Genomic DNA, 19,720 nt, shown 5'->3' with positions numbered 1-19,720 from the left:
TATAAGAAAATCCCTATTAATAATCTGATCTGTCCTTGTGGTCAAGGTGTAGAATCGGTGGCTCATGTTTTGCTATACTGCTTATTTTACAGGGATATTCACTCTGAATTGATTTCCCCTTTTTTATTGAATGTGCCAGGTAGAACAGAGGATGGGTATGTTTCTTTTCTGTTAGCAGACTACAGTGAACGTATAACACTGAATGTGGCTAAATTTTATGCAGCAGCAAGTAAGATTAGATCCAAATTGTTTGAGTAAATAGTATTAGAATGATTGGTTAATTAATATTTTCTTGTATTTTGTTAAATGAGCTTTATTGTGTTGTTTCTTATTATGGGTCATTGACCGTAATAAAGATTCATTCATTCATGCACACCTTTGACCCTCTAGCCCCCACTCCTGATCATCCCCTTTCTGCCAGCAGCATGCAACCCTAATTCCTCTGTGGCATTTCCCCCAATCTCCCTTTCCTCTACTCTCTGCCTCCTCTACCAATCCTGCTCTCCGCTCGCTGCTACCCATTCTGCCCACTTTCCTCCAGCAAAGGTCTCCTTTCCCCCTCGTTTTCTCAGCCTTCCCAACTGCTCAACTTTCCCGCTCAGCCTTCTTTCCCTGCTCCCTGCTTTTGCAAACAGCACACATAGCCGCCTCCTCTTCCCCAGGTCCTGTGTTCCCATCACGGTGACCTCTGCGTGGAACATTGCCCAAGGGGATCAAATGTTCACTAACGTTTCTGCTGCATCAAGGGGAGCTGTCCACGATAGAGTGTTGACAAGCAGAGCTACTTCTGTGACTAAAGGGAAAGATTGCTTGAATCGCAGAAGCTGCGCTTGTATGTCAGCATCCTGCTGTGGACCCTTCCCCTTAAAGCAGTAGAAAGGTTTGTCAGGGTTTGTTTGTTTATTTTTATTTATTTATTTGATTTCTATACCGCCCTTCCAAAAATGGCTCAGGGTGGTATAACAGAGAAATAACAAATAAATAAGACGGCTCCCTGTCCCCAAAGGGCTCACAATTTAAAAAAAAAACATAAGATAGACATCAGCAACAGGCACTGGAAGTACTGAACTGGGGTGGATATGGCCAGTCACTCTCCCCCTGCTAAACAAAGAGAATCACCACATTAAAAGGTGCCTCTTTGCCAAGTTAGCAGGGGTTAATGGAAGGACATGTCATGGAATGGAATGGAAGGAAGGACGTGACATGATGTTGGAAGGACATGGCGTAAAGGAAGGACATGACGTTTGACAACGTCATGTCCTTCCAGATGTCAATAGGATGCACTACATGAGAAGACTGTACATAAGATCCAAATGTGAGTTTACTCAGTTTCCACACGCTCCCTTTGGTTTCTGTCTTCCTTTCCCTTGGGAATTCATGCTTTACTCAGATGCAGAGCAGGGCCCTTGTGCAATTATTTGCAACGCCACCCAGCAGCTGGCTCTTGCTTTTTGAGAAGAACCAATTAATACCTTTCTGACGAAGGGAGAAAAGAGCTGGTTATCCTCAGAAGGCAAGAGCTGGCCACCAGGTGGCGCTGCACACATCTCATGAGGATCCTGCTGTGCACCTGAACACAGCATGGATTTGTGCTGCAAAGGAAGATGGAAAGCAGCCTCCCTAGTGTGTGGAGGGTGAGTAAACTTAGGAACATAGGAAGCTGCCATATACTGAGTCAGACCATTGGTCTATCTTGCTCAGTATTGTCTACACAGACTGGCAACGGCTTCTCCAAGGTTGCAGGCAGGAATCTCTCTCAGCCCTATCTTGGAGATGCTGCCAGGGAGGGAACTGGGAACCTTCTGATGCTCCTCCCAGAGCGGCTCCATCCCCTGAGGAGAATATCTTCCAGTGCTCACACATCAAGTCTCCCATTCGTATGTAACCAGGGCAGACTCTGCTTAGCTAAGGGGACAAGTCATGTTTGCTACCACAAGACGAAACTTGTATTTGGCTCTCGTGTGCTTCCCACATAGTGCATCTTATTGCCATCTGGAAGGATGTATCAGCTGGGGAGGGCTTGCAGACAGGCAGGTGAATGTCCAATTGTCAATCTATCAGATGGATGATGATAATCAGAGCTAGAGTGAAGAACCTTGGAGGCTTAGGTTAAGCTGTATTGTAAAAAAACACACTCCTTTGAGCCATGTGACACACTCTCTCCTCTGCTTTGTAGCTGACGTGGCTACAGAGAGAACATTATGCAGGAAAATAGAAATCATTCATGCTTAGGTAACCTAAGCCCCAGCCTACGGAACCTGCTAGGTGAAAGTAGCTGCTGGTGGATTCTTGGGTCTGACCATTGTCTCTCCAAGCTCAGAGGCATTTTTTCAGCAATCTAGGGAAGTTGCTAAATTGTGACAAATGATACACATGGACACAGTCGTGTGTGTGTGTGTGTGTGTGTGTGTGTGTGTGTGTGTGAAGGATTCAAAATGAGGCTTAATTCATTCATATCCTGATTGAACAGAGTTTTGTGGGTCTTAGATGAAAGTCCCTTAAAACGTCAGCACACTTGCTTGGACAAGACTGGAACACATGATCATGGGGCTTATTGAATAAGAGCTTATAGATAAACCCTCACTTGAGCCTCTTCTTTCTAGGATGGAGTTCTGCTACGACCAAATAAAAAATGGGTAATGGTTGCCCGAGGGATGAAGAGGAGCCTCACAATTCACAAATGTGAATTTGAAGACCAAGGAAAATATACGTGTGACGCTTCTGATGACAAGAGTTCGGCTGCCTTGGAGATCAAGGGTATGTTTCAGCTGGAATAGTGAAGTCCTTCCCTTTTGAAATGGCTTTGCAAGAATGGTGCCCAGTCATGGAGCACATACTTCAGAAGTACGTGTTTATGACTCCATGGCTGGAGCATGAAGTGATGCCCTTGCATGTCCGAATGAGCCACCACAGATCAAATGCTGCAGCTGCATTTTCTCATCACTTAATCTCACGACAGATGCTGTAATTTTCAGTAGAGCCTATTCATTTGTTCAGCTGACAATCGCTGGGTGATGAGAAATTAAGTGATGTGCTAACCTAGGAACATAGGAAGCTGCCTCATACCGAGTCAGACCATTGGTCTATCTAGCTCAATATTGTCCACACAGACTGGCAGCAGCTCCTCCAAGCTTGCAGGGAGAGTCTCTCTCCGACTTAACTTGGAGATGCTGCCAGGGATGCAGCATGCGCTTCCCAAGATGCAGATGCTCTTCCCAGAGCAGCCCCATCCCCTAAGGGGAATGTCTCTCACTGCTCCCATATCTAGTCTCCCATTCAAATGTAAATCAGGGTGGACCTGGCTTAGCAAAGGGGACACTTCATGCTTGCTACCACAAGACCAGCTCTCCTCCCTTTGTGCACTGTCCTTTCTTCTACACCAGAGGTTTCTAACCTGGGCTCCCAAGCTGCTGTTGGACTGCAACTCCCATAATCCCCACCACAGTGGCTGTCATTGTGCTACGGGAAGAAGGAGTTATAGTCCAACAAAATCTGGGGGTCTATAGTTGGGAACCCCTGACTTTGAAGGCTGGACTAGGCATGATGTGAGAAACCCATGCTCAGACCTCTTCTTTTTCTTTGCTTAAAGGTGGCTGGATCAAGGGCCATAGAGGGGGACTGGATCAAGGCCATAGCACTGGAGGAAGGAAGGGTTTAACCCTACCCCTATGCACAATTTCCCTGATACATCCCGCCCCTCAAAGCTTCTATTTACCGGAGTGGGGGTGGGGGAACCAGATATCCATACTGTAGTTATCTTTTCTTCCCTTCTATGGCTAACAGCAATTAAGTGTGTGTGTGCGCTTGTATTGTGGGTGGGTGTTAAATGGGAAAAATGGTGAAGGGGAGGAAGGTTATCCCCCTCCCCCCTGGTGCCACAGCTCTGATCACAACAGTTCCCTCAGCTGCTTTTAAGCAAAGCAAAGATATTGGGAGATCTGATGAGTGATCTTCCACATCATATCTAGTTTGGTCTACAATTGAAATCTCTTTCTCTCTGTAGCTCAGAATTGATCAAGAGTTCATACCATTTCCTTTCCCTTTTCTTCTTTGACTTCCTGTATTTTCCTGGAATAGGGTGTTATGTTTCTGGTAGCACTGATGACCTTGACTTCCCAGATAACGCTAATTTAAAAGGGGCCATAATGTGACAGACACAGTACTCCATGTCACTCACCCTCATCCCATGTCCACTACTCATATCGCGGCCTAGGACTGGGCAACCTAGGAGGAGAGCATCTTCATCAGTATGATCCCCACCGCACTCTAAGGCCATCAGGAGGGGTCTGTCTTTGGCTGCCACCAGCTCACCTGGTGGCAACTCAGGATCAGGCCCTCCTCTGTAGCTGCTCCTGGGCTCTGGAATGCTCTCCCTATGGATATTAGAGCCTAAGAGTTTTAGCAGCCTTTAAAAGAGCCTCAGAAGCATATCATCTTAACTTGGCCTTCAGTGACGACTGAGATGATTTTGATCTGGTTTTAACCTTGCTTGTTTTTAACCAGTTACGTATTTTGTTTTTATCTGTTTTTATATTTGTGAACCACCTAGAACCATCTGGGCGAGCCAGTATACAAATCTAATAAATAATAAATGATAATAAACGACTATCAGGGCCAGACAACACATGATGCCAGTCATGTTTTTGGCCCTGGCATGCTTGCTTTTTATGGTGCAAATAATGCAGGAGGAGGTGCAATCCATATTTAGACCATGGGGGGCGGGGGCAAGGGGGCTTCAAGAAAAAAATACCCCCACTATAGATCTGATCCTACTTAGCCCCTCTCCCCCCCCCCCACTCAGATGTGGCAGGTAGTACACAAGCAAAAAAGTGTTTTATTGGAGCCAATGGGAACTATATATGTAATAGCCCACATATGTGTGTGTTTATGTAGGGTAATCCAGATCAGAACTGGACTGGAGGTAAAGTTAAATCCTCCTCTCTCTGGCCACAGTCCGGATCCAAATCATGCTCTCATGTGCTTTCAGAAGAATAAGCAGGCAGGCTAGAATTAATGGCTTGCCCTCAATCTCTGACCTTGCCTTCAGGCTTTGTCTTGTCAATCTGTTGTACAGTAGAAATCCTCTTGGTACCGGAATAGAGCCACCATGAAGTTATGTGAAGAACTCAATGGTTAACCATGGTTTATGTGTTTATATGTTGCTTGGTCTGGGGGTTAGTGAGGTAAGGATGGCAACGGTTGCTAGGTACCGGGATTGACAGGGAGAGTTCCATGGATCTCAGAACTTAGGAAGCAGAGCCAGTTGGACGTTAACTGCCAAAGAGCAGGCTGGCAAAAAGGGACTCCCGCTATAACTGGATCTGGTTGTGCTTTGAACTGTGTGTTTCTTGGCAAGGATCAACTTTTGCTTCATTTCTGTTTCTTTATGAAACACTAAATCCTCTTTCTTTTTAAAATATTTGGACTTTCTTCGTTGGGAGTAACACCACTTTGCTAAACCATTCTCCTGCTATCAAAGGCAATAGATATTACAGGAGAGGACTATTGGAGATAAATGGCGACAGCAGATACAAGAACCATCACAATTTATTTATGAGGCAGGGATTTTTTGAACAGCACCAATGGTATTGTGTTGTGACTGTGGGGGCCCGCATGTAGCACTGAAGGCATGCTAGACAGGATCCTCACCTTTGTATTAGCCAAAATAATAAACATGTTAGATCTGTGATTGGCGGAGAGATGGGCCAGCAAGACAGTCTTGGGCAAAAGCATTGGCCAGAGGGCCTAGAACAGGGGTGGGCAAACCTGGCCCTCCAGCTATTGTGGAATCTCCAGAGGTACAGCTCAATAGGAACATATTTAGTCCCGTTGCAACTGATAGTGAGAAGCAAAAAATATCCTGCAATAAACCTGCCTCTATGATTCCTTAGCCCGAGATATCAAGATTGTGAAGCCGTTAGAAGATGTGGAAGTGAGTGAAAAAGAAAGTGCTTCTTTTCTGTGCGAGATTTCACATGATGATGTACAAACCCAGTGGTACAGCAATGAAAACAAAATCCGGGCTGGAGACAATGTCAGGTTGCGTCAAGAAGGTAGGTATGGAGGAAGCAGCTGATGGATTTTTTTCTTGCCATGAATGGGATAAGAACAGCCCTGCTGGATCAGGCCCAAGGAGGCCCATCTAGTCCAGCATCCTGTTTCACACAGTGGCCCACCAGATGCCGCTGGAAGCCTACAGGCAGGAGTGGAGGGCATGCCCTCTCTCCTGCTGTTACTCCCCTGCAACTGGTACTCAGAGGCATCCTGCCTTTGAGGCTGGAGGTGGCCTATAGCCCTCCGACATGTGATGTGATAGAGGTGATGGAGTGCTAACCCCTGCTAACTGGGCAAAGAGGCACCTTTTTAATGTGGTGATTCTCTTTACTGAGCAGGGGGAAAGTAACTGGCCCTATCCACCCCCTGCACAGTACCCCTCCAGTGAATGTTGCTGGTGTCTATCTTGTGTTTCTTTCTAGTTTGTGAGCCCTTTGGGGACAGGGAGACTCCTTATTTATTTATTATTTCTCTCTGTAAAACCACTTTGGAAAACTTTGTTGAAAAGCGGTATATAAATATTTTGTTGTTGTTGTTAGTGGGGGAGAGCAGCTGTCCCTGTTCAGCCCAGCATGGCATCTCTCTCTGTGACTGTTGCTGGTTGTATATGAAAGAGAGAGAAAATAAAAAGCACAAATTCTCTTCTCAGCTTAAACCTGCCGCCAAGGTATTTAGGAGGATAATAAATACCTAAAACTTATTTACACTGGCGGAAGGAAGGCAGGGTTATGTGAACATGTCACATTATGTTAAAATTTGTGTTTATTAAGAAATAATAAACATGAGTAACAAAACCCAATAGCCAGAGAGAGGGGGAGAGAGTGTGTGTGTGTTTCAGGACAGTTATTTTCGAATGGAGACGTTACTTAACTGTTTCCCCACCCAGGACTTCTCTGCTACAAATTGTCACTTGAGTTGTTTTTTAATTCTGCAGAGTTCCAAAGGAATGCTCCTATTTATGTTTCTGGCCAGTTTCAGAGATTGTAGTGTGAAACAGGGAGAAGACAGGATGTCTATGGCACATTGAACTCATCAGGGGCATAGCTAGGGGAGAGGGGACCTATGTTCACCTCTCTCCCTGACGGCCCCTCAGAGTGAGGGAGATAATGAAGAAAATAGGGAGGGGTGGAGCTGGGGGGCCCTCAGGAGCTGGGGGCCCCGGGTTCTTTGAACCCATCCGCTCAATTGTAGCTACACCCCTGGAGCTCATATCCAGAACTTATGCACCAGTTTTCTCTAGATGAAGCTGCCACTGTCCCTTCCCAGAGGGCAATTAACTCCACATTCTAAAGTGTTTGTGTACAAGTTCTAAGTGAGAGCTTACTCAGCCTCCACATACTCCTGCAGACTTCTGTCCTCTATTCTGGTGAATGTGGGCATCACATGAGGTCCTTGTTGGGCATCTGAACAGCCTGTGAGAGCTTTCTGGGAAAGAGATGTCAACAGGAGTGTGTCAATGCTAAGTAAACTCTTGTTTAAAACTGGTGCACAAACTTGTCAGAATGTGCAGTTTATTGCTGCCTAGAAAGGGCCAGTTTTGTGTTTGGTAAAGATTTGGATGTTGCCTTGAGCTGTAGACCCTCCTGAACTTTTGGATATCCTTTATTGTCCCCAAATTGAGGCACAGTTCTGCTTTGTGTGGATGGTTTTGTCTTCATGTTGGTGGCCTGGAACTAGAAGGATATGTTTTTGTTCACAGGGAAGAGCTACGCCCTGGTCTACAGAAGTGTGGAGGTGGAGGATTCTGCAGACATCAAATTTGTAGCAGAAACAGCAGAATCTCGAGCAAAACTTAAAGTCAAAGGTAACTAGTGCCATTATAGAGAGCCAGTGTGGTGTAGTGGTTAGAATGCTGGACTGGGGAGACCCGAGTTCAAATCCCCACTCAGCCATGAGACTAGCTGGGTGACTCTGGGCCAGTCACTTCTCTCTCAGCCCAACCTACTTCACAGGGTTGTGAGGAGAAACTTAAGTATGTAGTACACCGCTCTGGGCTCCTTGGAGGAAGAGCGGGATATAAATGTAATAGTAGTAGTAGTAGTAGTAGTAGTAGTAGTAGTAGTAGTAGTGATGTGTGGCTTATTAAAGCATATCCCAAATTCAGCTATTCCATAAACTCACAGAATTAGAATGATCTGCTGGATTATTTAGTAATCTTCAGGATTAATCTACTACAGTCTAATGGCTATCAGACTGCATGTGAAACAGAAGTTTGTTGGTCCATTTTATTTTTATTTATTAATTATATTGCTCTATTGCTTTCCAAAACTAACTTACAAAGAGCTTTACAATCTATATATATAATTCTCTAAGGTGTACCCATAGCTAATCCCATGTGTGGCAACTCTCACAAGAGTTCGTGAGTAGCTGCCAGGAGAGGAAGAGGAATGCCAGAAAGTGACAGCTAGCTGGCTGAGAGAAAGTGGTGGTGGTGGCAGCAGTGGGCGAGGGAAATAAGGCGGGTGTGGGTGGGTGGGGGGAGAGAAACCGGTGGCATGAGCTGCCACTGCCGAGTGCTCAGACAGTGCCCAGCTCTCCTCCTCACAAGGAGACTGACCAATCAGGCGGTGGAGAGGGCCGCACAACCTCCTTCTCCTGGACTGCCTGCCGGCCAAATGTTAGGTTGGGCTGCACTGGGGCCGAATCAGGTGTACTGAGGGGAGGAGACCGGCCAAGCAGGCAGCAGAGGGGGTGGTAGGCGGGCCTGGAGAAGGAGGCTGCTCTGCCCTCTCTGCCACCTGCACAGTCATGGGGAGGGGGAGAATATAAGAAAAATGGAGTGTGCAGGGGAAGCTGAGAAAAAGATGCACGGGGGAGGCAAGAATGGTTAGAACATTGGAATGTGAGGGTAGCACGTGGCAAATGTTGCGGATAGGAATAACAGCACTAAGGTACCTAGTGCACAGATGCTCTGTGCAGTTTCAGCTAGTATACAACAATACAGCCAACACCATTAAAGCAAAAGCATAAAGAACAAGAATTAAAATAAGTCTGCTTTATCAGTCAACGCAGTACTTTAAGTACCTCAAAGGCTACCTCAAAGGGGAATTACTGAGAAGGCCCTCATCCTGGCAGATGCCAATCTTGCATCATTAAAAAACTGAGCAGGGCCTTTCTGGCAGATATGAAAGTGGTGCAGGGTGCTTTCCAGATTACACCCTGCAACGGGGTCACGACGAATCTCTGAAGTGTGCTTCCACGCTTTCCATGTTGTGACACTACAGTCCCTATGCTGACAGGGTGCCGTTTATATTTCCAATGCCTTGTTTCAAATTTAATCGCTGCAATATAATGCTGTGGTGTCAAATATCCGGTGTAAAAAGTTGCTGTTTTTTCGGGTTGTTAGTTTTTGCGAGACTGCTCCCCCTGTTGTTTATATTTTGAAAGCGATTTACCTGAATGGAAACATTTGGCTGCTGTTGAGCGGCAAATCTGGAAAGCACCCAGGTATGGCTGAGATAGGCAATCCCTCAGCCTCAACTCCTCACCTTAAAGAGGAGATAGTAATACTGGGCTTCTCTGCAGGACAGTGTGAAGAACTGGTTCTTTGGGGAAAAGTTTTAGTTAAACATGTGAAGAGAGCATGGCAACTAGGTGCTTGGGCCCTAGTTATGGTCTCTAGGGGTGTGGCTTGGATTTGATTATGCAAGAAATTCCATGAGTTTCTGGGCAGCAGGAGGGAAGAATTCAGTTAACTGGTGAAAAAGGAACTGTCTTCGAATTTAGAAACAATATACTGAAGGACTGACCAGGAAAGTCGTTAATTAAAATAATTAACTAAAATAATTTATAAAGCAGGAGGAGGAGTGGTGGGCTGAAGTTAAGAAAAGGAGCTGGTGGAAGAAAGGTTAGGAAGAAAAAGTGTGAAGTCCTCGGTCTCCACTAGGAATGTGCATGGAACTGGTTCGGAGGCCATTTATGGGCCTCCGAATCAGTTCAAATGGTGGGTAGTTCTGCCCATTTGAAGGCAGGGGATGCACGCCAGATACTTCTGATTAGTTTCATACACCGGGGCAAACGGGGCAGCAGGGAGGTACACTGCTGCCCCATGGACTTTGGAAAACCAGAGTGCCAGCGGGGGAAGAGTGGCGGGAGGGGAAAGTGCACCCTCCCCCACCCTTAAAGCGGCACTCCCCCCCCCCACCTTCAAGCATCCTCTGCCCGGTTCCGTGCACATCCCTGATCTCCACCTTCAGAAGAGCTTCTCAGGTCAGCCACTTATACCTGCCAGAATGAAAGTTCAGTGTTACCAGATGCTGATAAATCTTGTAAACCGTTATCTTTTAAGTTATGCATTTATCTGAAAGGACTGCCTTTAGGAGAAATAAATAATTCTCTTTACCTTGTAATCAAACGGACTCTCTGTTGGTGTAAACCCCCCATGCCTACAGCACTGTATGTACAGTGGTCCCTCGACTTACGAACTACTCGACATCCGAAGTTTTCGACTTACGAACGACAAAAATGACCGGAAGTCGTTGCCGGTTTAGATGCGGCTTCCTCGACTTACAAATTTTTAGATGCGGTTTCCTCGACTTACGAATGTTTCCAGACCTCCGTGGTGTGCTTTTCGACTTACGAAAATTCCGAACTACGAACGTGCGTTCGGAACGGATTAACTTCGTAAGTCGAGGGACCACTGTATGTGGAGTATGATTATTTCATCCTCATTTTATCTCCTTCTTTAGAACTGCCTGTAAAGATTGTAAAACCTCTCCGTGTTAAGATTGCCATTGAGAAACACAGAGGTTTTATGGAGTGCAAAGTATCTCGAGCAAATGCCGAGGTCACGTGGTACAAGAACAAGCAGCAACTCCACCCTAGCCAAAAGTACGAGATGGTGAGTGACGGGCTCTACAGGAAGCTCATGATCAATGACACGGTGTTTGAAGATGAAGACATCTACACTTGTGACGCCATTGACGATAAAAGCAGTGCTCAGTTCTATGTGGAAGGTACTCTCCTATTTCGGATCCAATTCTTGGTTAGGTTCTGCCAACAAAGCCTATGAAACATTGTAGTCCTTCATTTATCTGAACATTCAGAGGGATAGCGCTTAGTCATGAGTGGCTTCGTTGGAAGTGGCACAGGGTTGGAAGTTAGGACTGCAAGGGTCTGGCAGTTGATCAGGAACAGGAGAGCACGAGAGAAGGTGAGAATGAGTTGAAGCCAGAGTTCAGAAGCCGGGTGGGCTGGCTGGGATTGTGCAATGAGCTATAGGCCAGCAGCAGAGTCATGGGTCAAGCTGGGCAGACAGACACTAGAAGCCTGAGGTCAAGGTAGTAAGCTGGAGTTGATTCTTCATCTTTTCTTTATAAAAGGGGGTGGGTGGGTGGGGGTAGTCTGCTGCCATCACTCTACATGAGGTCTGTTTTACTGTGTCCGGATCCAGAAGCAGCAGAGAGTGCAGTGCTTGCAGCTTTGTTGTTGCTTCCTGCATAATTAATGGATGGGTCATAACTATTTCTCCTTGACTCCACCTTCTTCTTTCCAGAGCAATCCATTAATATCGTGAAGGAGCTGAGGGATGTGGAGGTGACAGAGCCGGCAGAAGCCAGGTTTGAGTGTGAGATCTCCATTGACTCTGTGAAGCCCCCGAAGTGGTCTCTTCGAGGAGAGCTCCTTCAGGCCAGCAAGGATATTGTGCTGGAGCAAGAGAGGAGGATTCACCGCCTGATCCTGAGGAAGACTGATGTGGACATGACGGGCACCATTCAGTTTGCGATTGGCAAAGCCAAGTCTTTGGCCAACTTGGTTGTAAAAGGCAGGTTGCAATTTCCACAAAGCTTGAAACAAGGGCAGCGTTTAAGGGCAAATGTGGAAGAGGATGTTTCTTACCAGAAGAATGGGGGAGGGAGTTTACTTGAAGCTGTACCAGTAGTAACTTTGTGTCTCCTTTGAGGGTGTGTCTTTCACAGGGGTGTTTACCTGCAGGTAGATTAGGAGGGGGTGGGAGGTATGATACAGTGCCACCAGTGTGCATGACGCTTTCCAAAGAATGAGAGAACAGGCTCCTGTCCCAAGGACTTTCTAATACTTCAATACAGGGGAGTGTTTACCAAAACCAAACTCTGGTAAAGCCAAGCAGACATTACGATTAGCATGATCCTCCTCTCCCTGCAACAACAACAATAACAGCAGCAGCAGTGCCTATTTTTTTAAAAAACCCTACAGCTCAGTTCCTCATTCCTGCTTGGGGACTCAAAGCCACGTGCGGTGAAGAGAAAGAAACCAACACAGAGATCCAAATCTCAAAACAGAGAAAAATTTTAATTTTTAATTGTTTTAATTGTAAACCGCCCTGAGCCATTTTGTAAGGGCGGTATATCAATCAATCAAATAAATAATTAAATTAAATTAAATTAAATTAAATTAAATTAAATTAAATTAAATTAAAAGAAAGGAGAAATTTTTATTTTTTAATTTATTTTTACATTTATATACCGCCTTTCGTTAAAAGACAACCCCAAGGCGGAAATAGAAATGGTGGTGGTGTGGGAGAAGCAGGAAGACTGAGGGAGGAATGAAAATAATTTTGTATAATCCACACCTCACTCTGTTAAATGCCATGCACATGGATGGCATAGTAATAGTAGTAGTAGTAATAGTAAAGATAATAGTAATTATACCACCACCACCATGATATAAGCAAAGTATTTTTTATCTATGGGAACTGGTTCCCTCTCTTTCTGGTTTCAAAAAATGTGCCTTATTTTCCTAAATCTGAAGTCCAATTTGCATATCTTTGTACCTGATGACATCTTCCCCCAACCCCCACCCCGCCTTTCACAACCTTCTCTCTGTAGATCTTGAAGTGACCATTACAAGGCAGCTAGAGGACAAGGTTGTTCAAGAAACCCATTCAGTTGTCTTTTCCTGTGATTTCAAGCCTTCTCCAAAGGTTATCAAATGGTACAAAGATCACACCCCCATCGAACCTTCGGAGAGATTTAAACTAAAAAATGAGAAAAATACGGCAGAGCTCAAAATCCTGAGGCTAGTGGTTGGAGATTCTGGCCTGTACAAATGCAAAGCCGGGAATGTAGAGACGAAAGCCATGCTGTCTGTTTTGGGTATGTAGAGGGTGGCAGAATGGGGAGCAAGCCTTCAACTATGATCTCCTTTTTGCTAGTTTCTTATATGTGTACACCAGACAGGAAATGTTTATTTGTTTGTTTATATTATTTATAATTAATTAATAGAAGTTAAATGAATGATGCATATTCCCAAATTATAGCAGTGCTTGGTTTTTACATGTATAAATTAACAGTCCAGGATATATTGTCTATACCTCAAAACTGCTCAGATTTCGGTGATGGATGGACACACTCTTAGCAAGGGCCTTTGCACACCACTACATATGGGCATATGGTAGATGTGGAAAAAGCCTTGCTTGTAGTGATGTGTGACTCACCTCAGTTTCCACTCACTCTTGGCAATTTTCTCCCCTGTGAGCATTTGAAAAGACCCTTGAGTCTTTTCAGTTGCTCATAGAGAGATTGCCAAGAGTAAGTGGACTAGGAGATGGCCCTACTCCTCCAACCCCCTTGCAGTCCCCTATTCTACTCTGCCACCTCAAGAGCTGGGCAAATTTGTATTCCAAACCAGGTAGTTGCAAAATTCAACAGCTTCACTAATTGTGTTGTTTAAGATTAATTGAAAGTCCATTTAGACGTACTGGTCAGCCATGTTTGTGAGGTATAAAGTGGGGGTGGGGTCTGATTTTAACACTAAAGGGGGTGCAGGGAGCTGAATCCCCTTCACTCCAATGCCTTATCTCCCCTCGTTTCATCACCCCAGGCACTTTTCTCTTATGTTCTGCCAATCCATCTGGTACCAGAAGTACTGTTTAGGCTGATGGATTGTGAAGAGGTAAGGTAGAGAAATGGGGAATCCTAATCCCCAGCCACAATGGCCAAAGGCCATTGGGGATTATGAAAGTTGTAGTCCAATAAATTTGGGGACCCAAGACTGAGAACCCTTGATCCAAGAAAATCTGCAGTTCTATATGTTTTAGGGAAACCTGTGATGGGAGAAAGGGGTGGATTGGAGAGTGGATCTCTAGTTATGAGCGTAGGATGCATTAGGATAATTGAGTTTGGGGAGGGAAAGCGATCCCTTGGTGGGACTGGATGGGTGGCATTTGGAGATGAGGGTAGCTGAAGTGGAAGAACCTTCTCCTTAACCCTTTGTTGCTTCTATTCCTTTGATACTCTGAAAGAACTGTTTGCTTACATGGAAAGCTACTTTTGCATGTAGAAAACAGACTGTGCCCAATTCCATGAGAATTCAGCAATATGCTGAACTGTTTATTAAGTTGGGAGACAACATCTCATGCTAGAGAACTTCATTCTGTGCCTTCCCATGCCATCCACATAACAGAACGCAAAGTGGACATAACCAAACACCTACAGGATATGGAGATTGAAGAGGAGAGCTGCGCCATCTTCTCCTGTGAGCTCTCAGAGGACACGGAGGATGTTGAATGGTTCCTCAATGATACACATCTCTTCCCCAACAACTTCAATGAGATCAAGAGGATGGGCAAGTTGCACAGCCTGACTCTGAAACATGTCATGCCAGAAGATGCTGGGACGGTGACAGTGAAGGTGCAGAAGAAGGTCTCCGAGAGTGTTCGGCTGAAAGTGAAAGGTGAGTCCCCCTCCTTCACTTGGGACTTGATCAAATGAAGATTTTCCCTCAATGGTCACAGAACTCATGGTCCTCACTAGGGATGTGCATGAATTGATTTTTTCTATTCAATTTGTACCCAAATGGAATCAACCCTGATTTCTTTGGACCCAAATCTGGCCAGCTAGCACCGGAGCGATTTGTTTTGTCCACAAATTGCCCCAAACGGGTAGATTTGGGTACAAATCGTTTTGTACCTGAATCAATTTGCATATCCCTAGTCCTCACTGCTGCTTTTGAAAGTGCTGCTCTTCTCCTTCTACAACTGGAGGCTTAAAGCCAGAAATCCCCATACTGTCTGCCAGGTCACTCTAGTGCTCTAAGTGTGCCATGAAAGAACTGCTAGTACGTCACAAGAAATCAGATGATTAAATAATCCCATGGTGCCAAAATATTAACCCCAGTGTATATCTGCTGTATCTCTGTGTGAGTCACTATTCTGGCTATGCCTCATTTCAATCAGCCATATCATCTGGGGACCAGGTAATGATTGGGTTATTGAATCATATTAGATGCAGATATTCACCAGAATTTCCCTGTCCTCAGAGAAGGCTGCTAGTTTTGTCTTTTTGGATGCCTGACCAGAGCACTGACTCCTGGGTGCTTCCCAGATTAGACCCTGCAACGGGGTCACAATGTATCTCTGAAGTGTGTTTCCACACTTCCTGTGTTGTGACGTCACAGTCCCTACGCTGACAGCAGGGTGCCGTTCGTATTTCCAATGCCTTGTTTCAAATTTAATTGCTGTGATATAGTGCTATGTATATCTGGTGTTTTAAAAATTGCTGTTTTTTGGGGTTGTTAGTTTTCATGAGACTGCTCCCCCTGCTGGGTGCTTTGCTATTTTCACTTTGAATGCGATTTGCCTGAACGGAAGCATTTTGCTGCTGTTGAGTGGCTAACCCAGAAAGCACCCTACAGAAACAAAAGGGATGGCTGGGTGGGCTCCACCGATAGTGGGTCTTACATACTCTTAAAAGGGAAACTCTTGGATGCAAGAGAGAAGCATGCCTCTGCTTTGAAATAAAGAAAAAAAAGGTTGCTTCCACTATCAAATATTTTGATGAAGTTTTGCTTAAAGACTTTGCAAACGTAATTTCTGTTGGTATTTTTCCACATGTATTTTATTTATTGATAGACATGTGTAACTATTTGATTTATAAGAAATACAAATAAAAACAATCTATTTAGAAAGTTTCTTGCACCCAGGATTAGGGAACAGATGCAACAAGTGGGCAGAGAGGGTCATTGCTATGTGGCCATTCATCAAGGAGGAGTTCAGGACAATGAAATTATATGAGCATAAGAAGCTGCCTTCTACTGAGTCTGACTACTAATCCATCAAGCTCAGTGCTGTCTGTGCTAACTGGCAGCAGCTTTTCCGAGATCTCGGGCAGGGCACAATCCCAGCCATACTTGGAGATGCCAGGGATTGAATCTGGGATTTTCTGCATGCAGTATAGGTGCCCATCCCCTAAATCACATTATTAGTAGTCTCCAGTGACCAGTCCCATACCTTTGCTACTTTATTTACCTGAACCCAAGACTAGGTTTTCCCCAAATTATTTGATGTTCGAAAGCGATCAAATTCAGAATTCTGTTCCTTTGGGGTAAATGCGGATAGCTGGGGTCTCACCAGGTACTAAGCCACACACACACATTTCTTTGGAGTCATTAAGAGAGGATTTTTTAAAAACAAGAAAAGGTAAAATTTTGGGGATGCTGATTTTTGCATCAAATATGCAAAATCCTGTACTGCTGTGGCAATATAAAGGTAAAGTGTGCCGTTGAGTCGGTGTCGACTCCTGGCGCCCACAGAGCCCTGTGGTTGTCTTTGGTAGAATACAGGAGGGGTTGACCATTGCCATCTCCCGTGCAGCATGAGATGATGCCTTTCAGCATCTTCCTATATCGCTGCTGCCCAATATAGGTGTTTCCCATAGTGTGGGGAACATACCAGCGGAGATTCAAACTGGTACCTTCTGGCTTTCTAGTCAAGTCATTCCCCACTGCACCATTGGGTGGCCTGTGGCAATATAGAGGAAACAAAATCCTGATGTGAAGGTTGGCTGTTATGTCACTAACTTTTATTAGTTAAACTGTTTCAGAAAGCTGGATCTGAACACGCAGATCTTTGAGATGATGCATGTTCCCTCACAAAATGGGTTCTGCACCTGTGCAGTAGCCCTGTGGAAGAATTCAGTAGCTCCATGAGATGGTCTTTGGCTCTGCCAAATCATGTGTGCGGCATGACCATTATTTTTAGTAGGAAAGTGTCTTTTCAGTTCCTTCTCGACCACTGTGCCTCATAATGAAGGATTTGCTCAGTTTATTCCCGGTTCCTGTGAAAGCTTTATCTTGTTTCTTATTCTGGCTTGACCTTGGACTTTATCTTGATTTCTCTTTCGGATCTTGTTTCAAACTTGTTTGTTTAATGGTGACACTTCTGGCTTTCTTTATAATGCTCGACTTTAAGGTTTCTTGTTCTTCTTTATGTCTTAACTTGGGTGCTAATGGACTCTAAAAAAAACTTCAAGCACTGTACATCCTGTGGAGGGACTCTCCTCTCCTCTGACAGGCACAATGAGCAGCATTGTATGAAACCACACTCTGATCCCCAACTCCAATGCTGAGCCCATTGACATGGACCAGACCAGTGTCGAACGATCATCGACCCTCAGGCTCGAGGTTGACATTGGAAGCCTCCATGGATTCAGTGCCTCGATCTCCTCCACTGGACAAAGGCCTCGGGGATTCAACATTGTAAAAATCCACATCCGTCAATAAAGGAGATCGACACCATAAGATGCATGACAGAGCTGACCCACTGAGCCCCTCAGGCTCTAAGTGCTGCTACACTTCAATATTTCCCAACAAGGCTTTGAAGTTGACGGAAGCCAGCTCCTCTACACCCCCCACCCTACTCCCTGGTGTCTGATTGTGCTGTAAGTAGCAAATTGTGGGGTGGGGGGGAAGCACTCAGCACCAGTGCATAGGGAGGGAAGAAAACTGGATGCCATGGGGTGTAGATTCTATTCAGCCTCATGTCTTTCAACTTCATGGTGTGCAAATGATCTCAGTCTTTACCCTCAACCCAAAACAGAGAGCACATTCTGTGCAAAGACTGTTATGGTTGATGGCCTCTTGCACAGCCACTGTCACACTCTCCACCCCAATGATCACACTAACAATGTACACCTCCCTAAATGTATAGGGAGCCCACTGTGGGGGTTTTCATGCCCAAGGCAATTGGACTCTGCAACAGCAATCCCAGCAATCTCTGCAGCAGCAGTCTGGAACTGCTAGTGGTGCTACACACCCTAAAATAATTCCCACCCCTCTTAAGAAATCGAGTGGTACAGGTTATCCTAGACAACACAACAGTGATTGCCATTAATTGCCAGGGAGGGACAGTCTCCTGGTCACTCTGCAATCTAGCACTACAACTGTGGGAGTGGGGCATAAATCATCATGTGCATCCATTTGCTCTGCACATCAAGGGAGTAGATAATACCTTGGCTGACACCCTGATCAGGAATTTGGACTTCTCTCAGCAGCACGAGTGGGTGGTAAAACCCAGAAATTCTCCGCAGCACCTTCCAGAACTGGGGAACCCCCCTGATAGTCCTGTTTGCAACAGGAAACAACAAGAAGTACAAACTCTACTGCTCCAGGGTGGGCATAGGGCAGGGCTCCATGAGAGATGCCTTTCAGATGCCATGAAAACAGCACCTCGACTACATGTTTCCTCCCTTTCCCCTGCTCTCCAAAATTACGAGCAAAATACTACAAGAAGGGACTCCGTCCATTCTGCTCATCCCATGGTGGCCCAGACCACCCTGTGGTTTCCCACCCTACTATGTCTGTCACAGGTTCAACACCAGTGGCTCTCCTGTGCCAAAAACACCAGTGCCAAAATCTCCTTTCGAGAGGGTCAGGCTGCATCTTACATCACAGCCTCGAAGTGCTGAACCTAACTGCCTGGAAACTGAATTATTAGATAACATCCTCCTGAACAAAATAAAAGAGTCAACCAGGAAAAGCTGGTTGTGCAAGTGGAAGAGGTTCACACACTATCCAACCACCAAGAACTTTGATCCATGCATTGCCTCTATCAGACAGATCCTATTATCCTTGATGAGCCTAAAGCAATCAGAGTTATCTAATATGTTTATCACATGGCCGCGCTCTCTGCTAAAAATCCGGGTTGGGACAGACACGCTGTGTTCTCCCACCCTGACTCTATGAGATTCTTTAAAGGGATCAATAACATATTTCCACCACTAAGAGAGACCCTGGAATCTTGCCTTAGTTTTATCTACACTAACAGAGCTTTCCTTTGAGCTGCTAGTCTCCTCCTCCTTAAAGTACCTGTCATTGAAAACTGCATTCTTGGTTGCCATCACACTGGCAAGGACAGTCAGCAAACTAACAACTCTTTGGGCTGACTCACCTTACACTAAATTTTATTCAGACAAAGTTGTTCCAAGGACAGACCCATCCTTCAATATTGTCTCAGAATTCCATCTGAACCAAGATATTGTCTTACCTACATTTTTCTTGAACGCTCCTACACCTTTGGAGAAATCCATGTACTCCTTGGACATCAGAAGGTCCCTTCTCTTTTACAGGGACAGGCCAAATCCATTCAGAAAGGCAAATAAGTTATTCATCTCCTATAAAGGAGACAAAAAGGCCAGCCTGTATTGAGACTTGTCCATTGGTTTATGGGACTAATTTTCATGTTACAACAAGCAAGGCATCAATCCTCCCTCTAAAGTGAAAGGCACATTCCACTAGAGCTGTGGCCAAGTTGGCAGTCCCCATCAGCATGATAGACATTTGCAAAGCACCTACGTGGTCCCCAGACTTTCCCTCCATTAAACACTATGCTGTGGACATCCGCTCAGCAGTGGAGGCCAACTTTGGTTAGGTGGTTCTTTAAAAGGTGCTGTAACCATATCCTAGCACCCAC

At 45.2% G+C, this 19,720-nt stretch overlaps 1 protein-coding gene across 22 annotated transcripts in view; it reads left to right on the top strand.

The window, feature by feature from the left end:
• OBSCN (obscurin, cytoskeletal calmodulin and titin-interacting RhoGEF) overlaps positions 1-19,720 on the top strand; it is a 287,341-nt gene that overhangs the window by 70,460 nt on the left and 197,161 nt on the right. For all 22 annotated transcript variants that reach the window (XR_008309945.1, XM_053262303.1, XM_053262302.1 and 19 more), the window contains exons 23-29: positions 2,604-2,757; positions 5,892-6,053; positions 7,754-7,858; positions 10,743-11,009; positions 11,549-11,818; positions 12,861-13,127; positions 14,437-14,706. Coding sequence is in view for 21 of the 22 variants with exons in the window: in XM_053262303.1 (XP_053118278.1) it covers positions 2,604-2,757; positions 5,892-6,053; positions 7,754-7,858; positions 10,743-11,009; positions 11,549-11,818; positions 12,861-13,127; positions 14,437-14,706 (1,495 nt within the window). In the remaining variant the exon portion in view is untranslated. The remainder of the gene's footprint in view (positions 1-2,603; positions 2,758-5,891; positions 6,054-7,753; positions 7,859-10,742; positions 11,010-11,548; positions 11,819-12,860; positions 13,128-14,436; positions 14,707-19,720) is intronic.

This window comes from Hemicordylus capensis, chromosome 6 (genome assembly GCF_027244095.1).
Source record: "Hemicordylus capensis ecotype Gifberg chromosome 6, rHemCap1.1.pri, whole genome shotgun sequence".
NCBI lineage: Eukaryota > Metazoa > Chordata > Lepidosauria > Squamata > Cordylidae > Hemicordylus > Hemicordylus capensis.
The sequence above is the reverse complement of the archived record's forward strand: the minus strand, read 5'-3'. Positions and strand labels throughout refer to the sequence as shown.